Source organism: Rhea americana, unplaced genomic scaffold (assembly GCF_003343005.1).
Source record: "Rhea americana isolate MKP2758 unplaced genomic scaffold, rheAme1 scaffold_56, whole genome shotgun sequence".
Lineage (NCBI taxonomy): Eukaryota > Metazoa > Chordata > Aves > Rheiformes > Rheidae > Rhea > Rhea americana.
The window spans coordinates 358650-372431 of NW_028186712.1; the positions used below are offsets into that span (position 1 = coordinate 358650).

General features: G+C 34.8%; 1 protein-coding gene across 2 annotated transcripts in view; it reads left to right on the forward strand.

The window, feature by feature from the left end:
* The window catches only part of GBE1 (1,4-alpha-glucan branching enzyme 1), a 147956-nt gene that overhangs the window by 108866 nt on the left and 25308 nt on the right, over positions 1-13782 (forward strand). For both annotated transcript variants that reach the window (XM_085318906.1, XM_085318908.1), the window contains exons 13-14: positions 11340-11524; positions 12681-12809. In XM_085318906.1, coding sequence (XP_085175032.1) covers positions 11340-11524; positions 12681-12809 — 314 coding nt within the window. The remainder of the gene's footprint in view (positions 1-11339; positions 11525-12680; positions 12810-13782) is intronic.

Here is a 13782-nt window from a genome sequence, read left to right on the forward strand (position 1 = left end):
TTTTTTTGTCAGCTCACTGAAGCAAGTCTATTTCTTGAAATGAATTATTTTAAGAGAGCTCTGTAAAAAGAAACCTGACTTAAAAATACAGGCAACTCTTCATTTTTTGAAAAGCTTTCAGTGCTTATTCAGAAATGTTGGTAATATATGATGCTGAGTCATAATGTTGCCTTCCTTTATAACAATGGGTTTACTTTTGCTGGCCAAGATGAAGAGGTTTGTAAGATGTTACCAAATTAAAATGTTCTGATGTACACTCTGAAAATAGAATGTCTGTGTCTTCCTGATCTGTATTTTATAAACAGAACGTAATTAAAAAATGTGATTATATTCTAGAACAACTTGAATGTGGTGTATGTTGCCACAGTGTTATGTTGGGTGAGTTAGGAACCTGCAAGTGTTCTAATTAAAGTTTATTACTAAAGGTGACATGTGTGACTTAATTTGATTCATTTTACTGTTCTGTATGCTTCACAGTGGTGAAATTCTCTTCTAACATTTTGATTTTCTGCATGATGAAATAGTTTAAGCTTATATCAAATTTTGGACTCCTTTTCCTCTTAAAAATGCTTTTTGAGAATAGGATTTTGATTTTACTTTACAAGCTGGGTTTTTTTGCATTCTCTTGCCCAGGGAATCAGAAAAGGCCCTTAAGTTTTATAACTTATCTCAGAGACTAAACTTTGTCCTGACCTAATTATTTTAAAAGGACTGATGATACAGGTGTTGCATTCACTCAACAGATTAACTAATTGTGCATTCATCAGATCTCAGGTGGATTAAAAGTGCAGCAAACCTGGGTTATTTAAGCACAAAAGTTCATATGCCAATCAGATACCAGTACATCTGCTCATCAGGGCATGCTATCACAAATACATCAAATCCATCCTTTCTTCAGGGGCTTTGCACACCTTTTTTTTTGTTTTTCCTCCATAACTCAGAGAATTCTGTAGTTATGTCCTAGGATATCTGAAAGAACAATGAAGGACCATGCTCACAAATAGGCTTCTTTGACTCCAAGGTAACTTTCAAAGTCAGATAGGTCTTTGTAGGAATCGGTATCAATGAATGATATAATAAGCTCTGTAAGCAGTGACTGTCTCAACATTGTTACGTTTTGTTAGATGCGTTAGCCATGTTTTCAGCTTGGCTGTCCTCATGTCCTAGAAATTATGTATTTGAAAACAAAAACAATCCTCTCTCAATATGAAGTACTACCGTTTTTTTTTGGTTTTTTTTTTCCTCCCTCTGGGAAGATGATGGGATAGTAATTGGGTAGCATATCCATCATGTTGGTGAGTGCACTGCTGAAAAATACGCAGATGGCATGGTCACAATTGCAGGGGAATCTTCTATAGGGAGAATGTCATAAACTGGAGACATTTCAAAATAGGACTAGTCTACATATTATACACATAGCTCTGTAGCTGTTTTTCTGCTTGATTTTTACCTGTTTGTTTTACTTTTGTCTTTCAGTTTTAACTAATTTCCAAAAGAATGTGCTTACATATCTAAGGTATGCCTTGAGTTAGATATTAGACACATTTAGGATTTCAACTATTGTATAGAATTTGATTTAGAAACAAAAAGACCTGTTACACTTATAAGTGTATTTTATATATATATATATATATATATATATATATATATACATACACACACACACTGTATATAGTGTGTGTAAGCTCACAGTGTAAGGCATTACGACGCTAGCTTGCTTTGGTTGAAATAGTACCAAGTCCTACAAACAAAATACTTCTTGTACCTTCAAGATGCACAAATTACTAATATATAATTCAGAATACAAGTAAATCGATTTTCTTATTTACAATGAAATGTATCCAGTGTGTGAGCTACAGATACTTTTGACTGTTTTTTGAATCAGGGGCATCTAATGTTGGCAGCCACAAAGGTGCTTCCTTTTAAGGCTCTGATGGCCTCTTTACAAAAGGCATGTTGACATGCCATAGTGCCCAGGTACTATTTGCTCCAGCTGCTGTATTTGCTGCTTGGCAGTTTTCATCCTTTTGAGGAAAAGGTCATGTAGTGATGTCAAGCCTTTTTCAAAGGCATTTTACAATAACTCTAAAATTCTGGTTTTGAAAGTATCTTTAGTAAATGCCCAGCTCCACTGAAAATAATGGTATATGAGAGCTGTTTAGTTTATAAATGCATTTGCAGTGGTACTGGGTTGACTTTAACACATATGGAGGCAAAAAGAAGCTCACAGAATGAAAAGGAAGCTAAGCAAGCTCAAAGCAGTGATGTGTGACTCTAGGAGGAATCAGGAATATACTACTTTGCTGAAGACACTAGATAAAAAAGTTCAGAGTTGTAGTGAGGAGCATTTTTTGATTCCTGAATTCTGTTTCAAGAAAGCAGGAGCTCGTATTTTTCCTTTCATCTTTGACTTAAGAATGACTGGCCTGATTTGCAGACAGTGGAAAGAATTCCTAGCCCACAACCTATCTGCTTTTTTGTTTCCTTGTTCCATCAATTCTGTGTATGAAGTATGTATGTTTTGTAAATAAAAATGTATGTAGTTCAAATAATGATGTATATATTACAAGAGGGGAACTGTTTTCCCAGAATAGATGATCCGCCACTTGCAAAGTGTACTGTTTTTGTATGCATTTGAGTAGTGTCTGAAGATAAGAGGGTTGATATTCTCTGACAGTTTTTTTTTTTCTTTTTGAGGGTTATACAGCTAGTCTTTTGCATCTACAGTCAGAGTAGAGAGAGAGACAGAGACAGAGAGTGTGTGTTTGTGTGTGCATATGCAAAGGAATTTAACCTTGCAGTGAAAATTACTAAAATACCATCATCTTTGGTTGTGACTTCTCCCTTATTCAAACATACTTTGTTATTTTCTTGTTGTCCCCCTGCTGCCCCAAATATTAGCATGAATTTAAGCATTACCATTCTGATGTTGTTTATCTTTCAGTACTGCCCACTTCTTCATCCTGTTATCTCTTTTTCATAATGTATTTGCCCCTTAAATGACTTCTTACAATCCTTGACAACTCCTAACAATCCACATTGCTCTGTTTTATCCATTGACTTTTACTCTTAAAACTATACTAACTACTTTCTTTTTTTCTTTTTCATGGTCTTCATCGTGCTCCTCCTTTCCCAGAATGCTCTTTTTTCCCCCCTGTCATTACTGTGATAAAATTGCAGTTTATCAGTTCTCTGTGACAAGACTCCTGTGTTTTCTTTTCTGTTTATTTATGTTTGCAATAGCCATGTGGAATTGTGTAAAGACATAGTACTGTATCAACATTTGTTAATAGACGGTATAAAGGTGTTTTGTTTTGTTTTTTTTTTCTCTCTGAGGGTGCTATAACACTTTAAATGGTAAAAATGTTCTCTGTTATCTTTGAATATTTGTTGCTTCATGAATATTTATGTATTCACAAATCGTGACATCTGTCACTTGGGATGTTTCAAAAGTTTTCTGCTTCAAATACATGAGAAATTTAACAGCTCTTTTTTGAGTCAACTAGTATGGAGAAGTTTGCAAAAATATCTGACAGGGTTGTTTAGCACATTCTTGCACCAAGTTTTGCTCCCAGATAGCTTTGCTGATTGTCAGTTTTGACATCTGTTTCTGTCCTCTTTGTAGTATAATTAAGTTTCTGGTGAATCCCCAGACTCCGTAGGCAAGATGATTTTTTTTTTTGAACAGCTTTTTTTAATCAGTCCAAACTTTCATTTTGAATTTTCTCATTTTATGATGTTAACAAATGTATATTTAGTTAATTCTAACTGGCTTTGCTTCTATGGCAAGAATAGAATATTACTGAAAAGTTTGAGTTTTCATTATTTACATCCTATCAAAAACTTTACAACTTTCCTATGTATTAAGTAGCGTTCATGTGCCTTTTCTCCCTTCCATTTTATGTTTTCTTTCTAACTAACATTATTCCTTATCCGCTTTTTTTAAGAAAAGGGATGAAATTGAAATTCTGGCCATATTGAAACTAATAAGAAGACTGCCTTCTTGTTGTTGTTGTGTTTTTTGGGGGGAGGGTTGTTTTTTGTTTTTTAAAGATATTACTGCAAAAAGGTTTTGCCCTATTCATGTGGCCTACCCTTATTCCTACCTGTCTTTAATTCACTTTTTAAATCCATTAACCTGTCAACTGTGGTGTAAGCCAAAGCTCAGTAGAATGCCACATTGAAGGAATTAGTTAGAACAACTTTGACCAAATTTTCTGAGAAGTTTCTTGTCATAATATCCTTCCTTCTTTTAATCTCTGCAATTCTATAAGAAAAGAGGTATGTTGTAGAACACTTATATTTCTAAAAATTGTAGGGGATTTCTCAAAAGTGGATATTTAATGGCAAATGCTATACCCTTAGGCATATAGCATAGTGGAAATGTCACAGCATCCAAGTCATGAAGTCTGTTGTTTTTACTGCAGTGTAGTTATTTGAGAATGGCAGAATGGAAACTGTTGCAGTGTAACAGCAACATAAGTAGTTTACATTTATTATTTACATTTTTAAATGCTATATGTGAAAGGGAAATAAGGTTTTAAGTCTGTAATATATTATGCTTCACTGAGAAGTAGGAGGAGATAGGAAATCTAAGTATTCATCGCCAAAAATTTTCAAGAACAGATTGGAAAAATAACTGACCTCTCAAGGTGCCTTGTAGACCAGAAGACTTCTTAGGGTCCTATTTTCTTCTTCATTTGTGTGAACTGTAGAAACTAAGTTTGCTAAAGCATTCATGGGAAAATACTTGTCTGCCGCTGGTAACTGAATATCATCATCAGTGGTGCTACTAATTATTTCATTTAATATTCTTTTGATGGAACATTACAAATAAATAAAAAGTGTTTATTTTGAATAAGCATATGTGTGTAATTAGTTCTACTATATACAGATCTGCTGGCATAACCATGCTATAATTTGCTGCTGTTGAAAAGTAATAGAAATCGTGCTAAGCAATGACGTGGTCCGTCCACTATGCCTATGCCAACCTTTTCTGTATAGGCAAGATCTGTAGTCATCCGGTGCTTCCTAATGGAGATGTTACACAGACTAGATGCTTCTGAGTAGATTTCTTTTTATTCCTATAATTGATCTGATAAAAGGTGGGATAAGTTTGAAATACGAGGACTGAACAATGCTATTTAACTTTTATTGGAACATTTGGAAAATGACTTCCTTTAAGAATTTGGAACAGTTTAATAATAAACTTAATTATAAAACATTATGGTACAATAACTCAGTATTTTCTGTAGGTAGAAACTGAGTATATATTCCAATAGTTACCTCTCCCATACCTCCGTCAATTTTTACTTTAGAGAACTGGATTGCTCTTGATTGCTCACTCTTCATTTTATAGTCATGTTTCACTTTATATGACTATTGTCATGCCCTGTTACCTGAGCTTTAGCAAACAGATCCAGTTCTTGCAGTTTCTCCTCAATCCAAGTAATCGCTTTACTACTAATGTAGTAAACAGATGTAAACCAGAAAGAAAAATATTGACCTTAAATAATGTGGTAGAACACATACAGTCTGTACTTTTTTTTTTTTTTTTTTTTTAAAAAAAAACATTTCCTTGGTAGTAAATTTCAATCCACTAGACTTGATCAAATGAGTTCAAGTAGATTTAAAGTAGTAAATAATAGGCTGATCTAGCCCATCTTATTATCAATGAAAATACTTTAAACAAATATCTTTCTTTCCAGGATGAGACTATTTTAATGTGGGTTTCCTAGAGAATAAAAATGCTGACTTAAATTGAGAGCTTACATAGAAATGTATGTTTCAGATAAATCTTTGCAGGTAGGCTTTCTTACATGTGTGATATTGTCCTGTGATGATGAAAGGCAAGAAGGAAGAGTGGTCAGAGCACTCACTTTGGCTATCCAAGTTTCCAAAACAAATGGAATTTTTGTCCCATTTTAGAGTGGAGATTGGATAGCTAAACTTTAAACAAAATGGGAGAAGAATACTTCTCATTCAGGACTTATTTTAACAATATATATATATTTTTAACCATTACCACTTACTCGATACATTCTCTAGCTTGTGTTTTATGTAAAAATTGTAATTGCTTGCCATAACTGAGTGCTGAAGAAGTTAAAAAATATAAGGTGTCCAAGTCCTCCAACACAAATGTTTCAACAGGAGTCAATTTGGAATTTTATTCTATTATATCTTAACATGGATGACAGGATTAAATGAATACTTTAAATGGAGTTCATCCCTTGGTAATTTAAAGGCTACACAGAAGTTCTTGTTTGCTTTTGGTAGTATGAATGTTGCTAAGTTTAGTTATTTAAGGGACTGAAGAAGATTTAGTACAAACATGAGTAAATATGAGGTATGAGAACTGATTGATAATGCAGAGCTTCACAAAAAGGGAAAATTAGGATTAAACCTTTGAAATGTTTATTTTTTGAAAAATGAGTATGATGTTCAATGTAGATCTGATTTACATTGATTCTATTTAGAAAAGAAAGCAAAAAAGTATTTTATTCTGCAGATTTATGCATTATCATCGTTGTTCACAGTGGCAGCGAAATTAAATTCAAATCAGTTATGATTCCTGAATGGGCTGATATCTGGCCTGTGTAAATTAGTGTAACTCCACTTACTTTAATTTAAATGTGTTAACATGAACGAGTTGAAGATCTGACCCAGTGTGTTGCCTGCTTTAAGTAAGATCTTAACACTTTAGATTCTTTATATATTTGTTCATGCTTAAACAGCTAAATAAACTTCTTTCTTTTCTTTGACATATGAAATTAAAAACAAAGTAGGCGAATATTTTAAATATTTGATGTCATATGTCTTTAGTTAAAAAAAAAAAATCCAAAAAAGTTAGCAACTCTTAGCTGCCTACATCTTTTAAAACTGTCTTTAGTGTTTTGTTTAGCCTGATTCTGCTAGCAAATATGTCTGAACAGAGATCAACAATACTTTAATAACCTGAGGGATCAGCTGCAAAATAACCATCAGACATGTGAAGTACTTCTTGTGCTGTAAAAGTACAATAGTGGTATAAATTTTCATTACAGTGAGTAAGGTGTTAATTTGTTAGAATTGTGATCTTAATCTTGTGCACAGTAAAGGTGTGCAATATGCATAACATGTAGGAAATAGCAAACTTGAATTAATTCCTAGATAAAATTAGTATGCATTGCACTTCAGTGGTTTGTCTTTGTGTTGTTTCTCTAATCAAAATTTCAGTTAATTTCAGCTTTGTTCTCTGCCTCCCCCGCATTAGTTCCATTACTTTGATTTGCATCATTTGTACCAGCTGGCTTCTTGTCAATCTGTAGTTTGGACCTTTACATCCAACAGCAAATTAATTACAGAAAAAGAAATCCCAATAGAACTTCTATGCTTAGATGTTTTCTCAATTATCCAGAAGTGAATGTTGCTGATTCTTGTCAGAAATGAGAAAGTGAAACGTGGGGGAGGGGATAGCACATGCCACTAGTTATTCCACAAGCAAGTGTCATGGTGTCAATCATCTCCCCTTTCCTACCCCCTCATTTGTTTTTAAGTCAAACTAAGGAAAAGCAGTGATTTTTATTTTATTTTATTTTTTATTATATTTATTTTAATTTATTTTATTTTATTATTTTTTTTTTATGTAGCCCAGGCCAGTGAGTGTTGGGTATGATGTAGTGTGAGCCGCCTCGTTCTTGTTAAAGGATGCATAGCCTTGATGCCTCTCAAGCGCCAAAGTGCTCTTTGCAGTCTATCAGAAGGCCTGCTTGCATACTAAATGTTCGTTCCCTTTCCCTATGCTGTATTTTAAGACCAATAGTAAAAAAAATCTACTAGAATTTATTCTATCTTAATTTAGGAACTTTTATTTCTTTCTTAAATGTCCTCCCTCATTTTTAACATTGTAAATATACATGACTTGCAGGTACATTGGCTTAGAAGGTGCCCGTAAAGAAAAAAAAAAGAGAGAGAGAGACTTTAAGATGCAAGATGTAAGTGCTTAGAACATGAATATGCTTTTCTGAAATCAAGGAATTTAATCTTTTATCCAGTTGCTGCACTATATTAAATTCCATTTTTTTCTTAATAACCTTTATTAACTGTTTTTACATTTTTGCTGCATTTTTATTAAAAAAACAGCATTAAAAAAGCACTAGTTCCTGTGGTGGGGAAACATAAGGAGTTATGTTCTACTTCTGGTAAAGTGCTCTGTTGAAATGATGTGCTACTTTAGTCTAATTTATTCACTGTCTTTTATTGCTTGTTTCCTCCATATTTATATATTTCTTGAATAAATAGGTATGACTTCCTTGACCGTCTTTTCAGGATATGTACTATCTGCAACCTGTGTAGTCCATCTTTTTCAATAGTGCGCAGATCACAACAAAAGAAGATGCTGCTTTATCCAGATCTTAAGTGAATATTGAATTTGGTTAGATACAGTTTCTACTCGTTAGTAATATTTTTCCTCATTTGCTGTACCATTTTGTTAGCACACTTTAATAGTGTCCAGTCCAGTATTATTATAAGGTCATTTTCAAAGTCCTGCTGTGATTCTAATTCTTTTATATTTGTCTATGGTTTTGAACTGAATGTGAAATTTAGTGGTTTATCTTCTGAACATGAAATTTAATTTGCAACTTGTCAATTTGTTTACAAAACAGATACTATTGTAAAGGATTCTCCTAAATATAATTGCAGTGTTTTTCTTCTGTTCTTTGTTTATTTCTTTGTTCCTGTGAAACATGGAAATACACAGAAATTGCTTTGAAAAACTAAATTCATAGCTGTCACTGCTGACCATCTCCTCTGGGCCTTCCAGGCAGCGCAGACTGTGTGAGAGAGCAGATGGTGGCCACATGTGCAGGCACTCCATCCAAGAAACACCACCTTCGTTCTCTCCTTCTCCCTTTCCTTCACCTGACTAAAAACTAGTTTATTGACACAGCCTGAGTAACTATTTGCAGAAGTATTGATAAATTCTTTCTAATACAGAAATGCTCTTAAACTTGATCATATTACTTATCTTCGTCACCGTTTTATAGTGAGAATATGTTCTGAGTCATCTCTGTAAAATGTTTCTGATCCATCAGATAGCATGGGCTCTATGAAAAGCCTGTTTAACTTTTAAAGTACGTAACATCTTTTAATCCTGTGCAAGATGAAGAGTCCAAACTGACTGAGAGGCTGGTAGGCAGCAGGTAATAGCATGAAGTAGAACCATTTAGTTTATTTGGGTTTGTATCAAAGATTATTAGAGAAGGTAGGAAAGGATTTATAAAATAAGTAAATTCTGAATACAAGAAAGTCATTCAAAATGCTAAATCACAACAGGAATGAATCTCCAAGTTCAACACCTGAGATTTGTTTTGGAAATTCTAGGTAGGACAAAACTTCTCATATTTGATTAAATTTAAATTTTTTCACTTCTGTTTTCTTAAGTCTGATTTAAGTCTGTTGTGGGCTAGATAGGATGAAAACAATACACTTATGAAGCATTACTGCTATAGAAAAACAAAATGAAATGCAGTGATTTTTGCAGGCATCTAAAGGGATCTGAATGCTTGGCCTATAAAGGAACCCAGAGCTGGACTGTGTTTTATGCCAGTCTGAAAAGTGCTCATATTGGTGCTTGTGACACTAAAGTTTGGGAAAGGAGCCACTCCCCTTGCAAGCATTAGGTGTCTCAAGCAACCTGTGCTCTGTTAAAGCCCCATAAGTAACTTGATTTGGGTATCGGAGACTGAATGCATCATCATTACACACTGTGATTTGTTGTATATAGTCTAGTCCCCTACTTGAACTAGGATTACAGAATCACAGAATGGTTGAGGTTGGAAGAGCTCTCTAGAGAGATCACCCCCCCCCCCCCCCACTACAGCAGGGTCACCTGGAGCATGTTTCCAAGGATTATGTCCAGATGACTTCTGAATATCTCCAAGGAAGGAGACTGCACAACCTCTCTGGGCAACATATCCCAGTGCTCTGTTACCTTCACAGTAAAGAATTTTTTTCTCATGTTCAGACAGAACTTCTTGTGTTTATACCTGTTGCCTCTCATCCTATCACTGAGCACCACTAGGAAGAGTGGCCACATCCTCTCTACGCTCTCCCTTCCGATACTTATACACATTGATAAGATTCCCCCATCAGCTTTCTCTTCTCCAGGCTGAGCAGTCACAGCTTTCTCAGTGTTTCCTCATATGAGAGATGCTCCAGTCCCTTAATCATCTTAGTAGCCCTACACTGGACTCACTCCAGTAGCTCCATGTCTGCTTCGTATTGGGGAGCCCAGAACTGGACACAGCACTCCAGATGCGGTCTCTCAAGGCCTGAGTGGAGGAGGAGAATCACCTCCATTGACCTATTGGTAATGCTCTTCCTAATGCAACATGTGATACAACTGGCCATCTTGGCCACAAGGGCACATTGCCAGCTCGTGGTCAGTCTGCAGTCCACCAGGACTCCCTGTTCTGTCTCTGCAGAGCTGTTTTCCAGCAAGTCAGCCCACAGCCTGTACTGATGCATAGGGGTTATTCTTCCCTAGGTGAAGGACTTTGCACTTGCCCTTGTTGAACTTCCTGAGGTTCCTCTCTGCCCAACTCTCCAGCCTGTTCAGGTCCCTCTGAATGGCAGCACAGCCCTCTGCTGTATCAGTCACTCCTCCCAGCTCTGTATCATCAGCAAATGAACCAGGATGCTTCTTAAATTTCTCTCTCTCCCTCTTTCTCTCTCCCTCTCTCTCTCTTTATAATTTTCATTTAATAGTTATTTTACTGGAAACAGTTATGACAATATTTGTATTTATTATATACAGTCAAATAAGTGGTCCAGGTGGGTCCAGCTGGCCTTTTTATTGTTGTTAAGTTCAGTTGATAAAATGGGAGGTTTCTACCTCTGTGGGTATGGAAGCTGATTGTGTGAATGGTGGTACTATTTCTCTTCAGTGCTCTTAGTGAGTTTATAGTGTTAAGGTGATGTGTTTAGGTTTCATAGTGACTCTGAAATTTATATCCTGATTGACTGACTGAATTTCTATTGTCCTGATTAAAGGATGGGAATTAGGAATCTTTGAGCACCACATGATAGTGTAGAGGCTGAAACCCTCTTTCATGGGCTTTTATAGGAGTCCATGGATGTTTTGCTTGGACAGTGAAACTGCCAAATCAAACCTCTTAACAAATATGAAAGTTCAGAGAATAATTTTAATAATAAAAGGATTGTTTTATGTAAGGAAAATTATTCTGTGGAATTTAAAATTTATAGAAAGGAAATATATTTTAAGGTATAATATCTTTGTTTTGATGTCTCTTCAGCATGCGATCTCATGGATCCTTAATTAATATTTTTAAATACAGGCAATGAATTTGGGCATCCAGAATGGCTTGATTTTCCCAGAAAAGGGAATAATGAGAGCTACCACTATGCCAGAAGACAGTTCAATCTTACTGATGATCATCTTCTTCGCTATAGATTCCTAAATGCATTTGACAGAGATATGAATAGATTGGAGGAAAGATTTGGCTGGCTTGCATCTCCCCCGGTAAGCTGTATATAGTAAACATTAAGTTTCTAGTCGACAGTAGTGTATGTGTTCAGAATAACAATCATATAAAATTTCCAAGCAGAAATTTTAAACAGCTCTTTATTATACACTGTGTAATGCCCCACCATATATTTCAAGTTGTCAAAACATATCACTAAAATATCTTCTACAGATACTAAAATCTAAAATAGTATCCTTTTAACTTCACAGCAAGCTTTTTTCCTATTATTTTTGCTATTTTTATTTAGTAACTGCAGATTGGTCAGACAAGACTAAAATTTTTGTCTATAATCCAGTCCAAGAATTGCTTTGGGAAAGTGTATTTTTTTCTGGCAATTTATTTTGTATAAATAATTTCTCTATTACTGATAAAAAATACTTTTGGTACAGCATAGCATGTGTTATGGTGTCCCAATCTTCAACCTATCACTTTTGTATTTGCCTCTACCTGAATGCTGCACTATATTTTTTTATTAAAATGACTCATCAATTATTATAGTTTTTCAGTGTTTAAGCTTTTCAATTATTTGATAACTTTTGTACATATAAAATATTATGTGATGCCTTAGTCATAATTCACTTTAAAGGACTGTTTAAAATGGTTACTTAGTTACTTATTTATGGCTTTAGCAAATAGAATAAAGATGGTATATGTGCAGCAGTTAGTTGCAAATAATAAGTGTTTATTGTGGCTTATTGATGCTATTTCTCACACATCAGTTAAAAAAGAAACAAACCCCTTACATACCTGGTGCTGCCTTTTTTGCTTATTCATATGCTTATTCAAAAAAAAAGATGTTGATCCTCATAAGAAATACATTGAAAATTTGGTGTGGTAAAAGAATGCCCCTTTTTGTTAAAGAAAGGTAATACAATGGCCATATGTTACTAGTCTTTGACTGCTAAGAATTTTTCAAGTGCTATGTCTCTAGCTCACTTTTGACTTTAAATTTTAGAGGAGGGCATAGAATTGAAGTCCAGGATTTTTTAATTATTATTTAAGTACAAGAGATTTTTAGTTTATTTGTTAACCTCAGAATCCATATTGCATTAGTCTTTAACAGTCTGTTTTATAACAGCAGTGTATTTTCTTTTGTCAGTTTAATAAGAAATGAGATATTATTTTACAGTGTTGGGAAAACTTTCTTCCTAGGCATTTGTGAGTGAAAAGCATGAATCCAACAAAGTCATTGCATTTGAAAGGGCAGGTCTCGTTTTTATTTTCAACTTCCATCCATATCAAAGTTACGTGGACTACAGAGTGGGTGTTGAAACTCCAGGAAAATATCCTTTTCTCTATTGTGTTATATGTACAGAGGAACTTTAGAAGTTCAAAGTTACTTATTTTTGTTTTGCTTTCTAACATGAATGCAGACTGTAATTAAAAGGTAAGTTACTGTTCCTTTGTCCTCAGTACAATCATGCTTTAATGGTTAGTAATTAATGTTTAGAGAAGAAGTAAATAGTTAATCTTCAGTAATTGACTTGTGTGTGCATTTGTCTCCCAATGCTTAGCACTGAGAGAGTTTCAAAAAATTGATGCTAACTTCCTTGAGGAATTTAGTTTCCCCAAATAAAACTCGGTTTGTTTCAAGTGCTTTGAAAAATGTGGTCTAGTGAATCTTGCCACATCAGTTTAATGTGCTACAAGTGGACCTTTTGGTCCACTTCCTTCTTTCGATTCATCAGCAGTTTCAGCAGAAGGTAACTATTGCTATATTTCTATTGCTTTAGTTTGGGGTAGCAAATAGTTACTTGGACTTACGAACACTGCTGCAGAGTCTCAGGACCTTAACTGTGGTTTCATGATTTAGAAGCATTAGCTGAAACCCACCTTGCTCCGGGTTTTCCTCTGCTAGCTGTACAGTGCTACTGGAACTCCTGGAAAAGTTGGCGTGGAAGACAGGAGTAATAAAACCTTAGTATTGTTCTATAAGATACATCAGGGCTTGATTGTCATAGTCTTCAGGTATCCACCTGTTTAGGCTGACGCTACTGCAGTTTAACTGCCATATTAGAAGTGCTTCAAGTTCTACAGATGGAAAATGTATAAATTCAGTGTTAAGGACTGCAATATGTGGTGAAAGAATTAGCATGACTTTCTTGCTCTGATACTTAATATACTGTTACACTTAGATTTCATGTTCTTTCTCTGCCTACCTTTCTCCTCCTATCTCTCTCTCTCTCTGTGCCTGACTCTCTCTCTCTCACACACATACACATTTTTGGAAGAATTCTGCTCCTAATAACACCTT